Here is a 3,490-nt window from a genome sequence, read left to right on the forward strand (position 1 = left end):
GCTGGAGGGGGCTGCTGCACCCCAGAGTCACCCACGGGGGCTGGGTCACTGCAGTGCCCCAAGGGGAGGGCAGAGAAGGGGTTTGATGGTGCAGGAAGGAAACCCCGCAGGTTCAGGATGTTTATTTGTTGGAAAGGCAGAATCAGAAAGGAATTATAGATATGACTCCCTAGCCAGAGAGGCTAAGGAAGAAATACAAATGAAAGAACAATTTGAATAATTAAAAAATACCGGTCTGGCACGGCAGAACACATTTTTCCCCCCAATAAAACTAAGCTGAGACCCCTCTCCCCAGCCTTATAAGGAAAGGTCTGAAGGACCCTGATATAACTAAAAATATGCAAAAGCAGTGATTTCTATAGGTCACACGCAAATGTGACTGTATTAATATACTTAGAAAGATTGGTTGGTGAAGGAATAGAATATTCAATGTATAGATTATATAAACAATTGTAAAGGAGAGCTCACTCTTCTTCCTCTTTTTCCAGCTCTTTCACTTCTGTTCTGTTACTCTCTTTCTTAGCTATCTTAACTCATGTATTCATGTTCTACCCCTTTTTCTAATGTTCCCTCTGAGCCTGCTTTGAGCTTCATCTGTTGGATCTCTCACCCACGCCCTGAAATAAACTCCCAACATCTGACTGTGGAGAGGTCTCTGCTGTGTCCCTGACTGTCGCGGCGAGAAGAACGACACAGACTCTCCTGGGAGTGGATCAGGAGAATTTCTCCCTGGTTTATTACCTCAGGTCTTTTTTTTATAGACCAATAGGTGAAAAGTACAGAAAATAAACTCTAATTTGTTAGTAAATAACACATCACCATCATTGTTCAGTGGGGTTCACCACCCTTCAACCTTCTCCTGCAAGAAAACAAGGAACAGACAAACAGCACCTGCAAGGCTGTTCTCTATCTCTGAGGATTGTTTTAATTCTCCCCATCATTTCCCAGGCAAGACTGAGGAAGTTATGTAGCCTCAATGTCCACAGGCACCGTGCTCTCTGTTTCAGAGTTAGCATCCACACCACACCGTCCGCACCCCGAGGAATATCTTACATTTATTCACCCCCAAAGCCTCAGTCGCTGCAGCCACCGCGCAGCTCTGTCTCCTCTCAGCCCCATCCCACTGCTCCCTGCGGTGCCAGAGCACCCCCGAAAACCCATTTTGTGTTTTGGTGCTCCTCAGGGGCTCAGTGTCCCATCCCCGACATCGAGAACGGGCAGCTGATCTCCGCACAGAACTTCACCGGGGGCAGCACGGCCACGCTGCGCTGCCAGCCCGGCTTCGTGGCGCTGGGCGCTGCCAGCACCGTGCGCTGCCTGCCCGGCGGCCGCTGGTACCCACGGCTGCCCTCCTGCGTGCCAGGTGAGCTCACACCCCCCTCCTGGCCTCTGCTCCCCGAAAAGGAGCGGGGTGGGAGGGTGGGAGCCAGCGGGAGCGCTGCTGGATGGCAGGATTCCCTCTGGGATCGCCCTGGGGAGCGTGGCAGGGCTGTCCCCTCCTGCAGGGGACACCCAGCAGGTAACAAAGTACAGGAGAATAAAGATTCTCACCCGGTTTGCATCCTCAGGTGGATTTTCCCCATTGTTTTTCCATTTCCCTTCACCCCACACGCTCCACAGCCACGTTCAGGGGTGCTGCTGTTCCTCACTTGTTTTGGGGGGGATTTCCATCAAAGAAAAGCTGCCAGTGCTGGGGGTCTGTGCTGTCCCCAGGGCAGTGCTGGGGGTCTGTGATGTCCCTAGAACAGTGTCCCCTGCTCTGTGTCCCCATCTCTGTCCCCAGAGCAGTGCTGGGGGTCTGTGATGTCCCCATCTCTGTCCCCAGGACAGTGCTGGGGGTCTGTGATGGCCCCAGAGCAGTGCTCGAGGTCTGTGATGTCCCCAGGGCAGTGCTGGGGGTCTGTGCTGTCCCCATCTCTGTCCCCAGGGCAGTGTCCCCAGCTCTGTCCCTTGCTCTGTGATGTCCCCTGCTCTGTCCCCAGGGCAGTGTCCCCACCCTCCCCCCGTGGAATTCGCCGATCTCCAGCCCCGCCGCGAGTTCCCGGTTGGGAGCACCGTCAGCTACTCCTGCAGGCTCGGCTTCTCCCCGATCCCCGGCGTGTCCCCAACCATCACCTGTCTGCAGAACTTCACGTGGTCCCCGGTGCCCCGGCTGTGCCAGAGTGAGTCCATCGCTTCCTTGGCTTTCCCAAATCCAGCGGGATTTCTCCGGCTCTCCCTGGCAGTAATTTTACTGCTCAAAGGGTGGCGCAGCCGGAAAGGAAAAGCTGCAGCTCCCCTCGGTTATTTAGCGGCTCCAAGGAGGATTCAGGGACGCAGGGCCATCCCCTCAGCACAATTTCTGGCTGATCGCGGGGCTCTCACATCGTTCTGCGCCCTAGGAGAAATGGAGAAATGGTTGTTAGCCTGTAATTCCCATCCCCGAGCCCATCAGCTCTGCTCAGAGGTGTCCTGGTTCGGTGAAGCCGCAGCGCTGGGGATCCCTCGGTGCAAATCTCTCCTCTCTGCTGCTGCTGTTCCCCAGAGGTGCAGTGTCCCAGCCCGGTCATCCCCCACGGGAGAGAGACCAGCCCCAGGAGAGCCTCCTACACCTTCGGGCAGCAGGTGGAGTTCCAGTGTGAGCCTGGCTTCGCGCTCAGGGGCAGCGAGAGGGTGCAGTGCCTGGCAGAGGGGATGTGGAGACCCCCCGTGCCCTACTGCGACAGGGGTGAGTGGGGACAGCGGCAGCGGGGCTGTGAATTCCATCCCTGGGGAGAAAATCCTGTCAGGTGTGAGGAGTGAGGAGTGAGGAGTGAGGAGTGAGGAGTGAGGAGTGAGGAGTGAGGAGTGAGGAGTAAGGAGTGAGGAGTGAGGAGTGAGGAGTGAGGAGGAGGTGCCCAACCCACAGCACTGAAGGTTTCAGCATTTCCATCTCCCAGCGAAACTGGGATGGATGAAATGTACTGGTTAATGGGGCTCGCAGCCGCTTCCCCAAGGATTCCTCAGCGGGTTTCGGGTGCTCTCTGTTCCCTGGCCGTGCTTAGGAGCAGGATGGTTTCTCCTGGAAAAGAGGAGGGGATAAGGAAGGGGCTGAGGGATGGCTGCACCTCAGTGGGTCACACTGGCAATGCTGGCACAGCCAAAGCTGGCCAGGGCCAGGAGAACCTCGAGGAGCAGCTCTGGCAGAGCACGGGGAGCCTCTGGTGTCACCCCTGCGTTCTGCCTCCCCATGGGTGAGGAGAACCTGAGCTTTGCCTTCCTTTACCTCTCCCAGTGTGCGATCCCCCTCCCAAAATCGCCAGCGGGCAGCACTCTGCCCTGGGGGTCAAGCAGTTCCCCTACGGCTTTGAGGTCAAGTACAGCTGTGCAGAGGGGCTGTCCCTCATCGGGAACGAGTCCATCTACTGCACCTCCGAGGATGGGGAGAGGCTGGTGTGGAGCGGAGCTGCCCCGGAGTGCAGGCGTGAGTGTGGGATCGGGGTGGGATCGGGGTGGGATCGGGGTGGGATCG

General features: G+C 56.8%; 1 protein-coding gene across 1 annotated transcript in view; it reads left to right on the forward strand.

The window, feature by feature from the left end:
• Nucleotides 1-3,490, forward strand: part of LOC107214876 (complement component receptor 1-like protein) — a 7,639-nt gene that overhangs the window by 1,644 nt on the left and 2,505 nt on the right. Inside the window, exons 2-5 of the mRNA XM_015650640.2 lie at nt 1,184-1,363; nt 1,983-2,162; nt 2,525-2,707; nt 3,254-3,442. Coding sequence (XP_015506126.1) covers nt 2,674-2,707; nt 3,254-3,442 — 223 coding nt within the window. The 5' untranslated portion in view covers nt 1,184-1,363; nt 1,983-2,162; nt 2,525-2,673. The remainder of the gene's footprint in view (nt 1-1,183; nt 1,364-1,982; nt 2,163-2,524; nt 2,708-3,253; nt 3,443-3,490) is intronic.

This window comes from Parus major, chromosome 26 (genome assembly GCF_001522545.3).
Source record: "Parus major isolate Abel chromosome 26, Parus_major1.1, whole genome shotgun sequence".
Lineage (NCBI taxonomy): Eukaryota > Metazoa > Chordata > Aves > Passeriformes > Paridae > Parus > Parus major.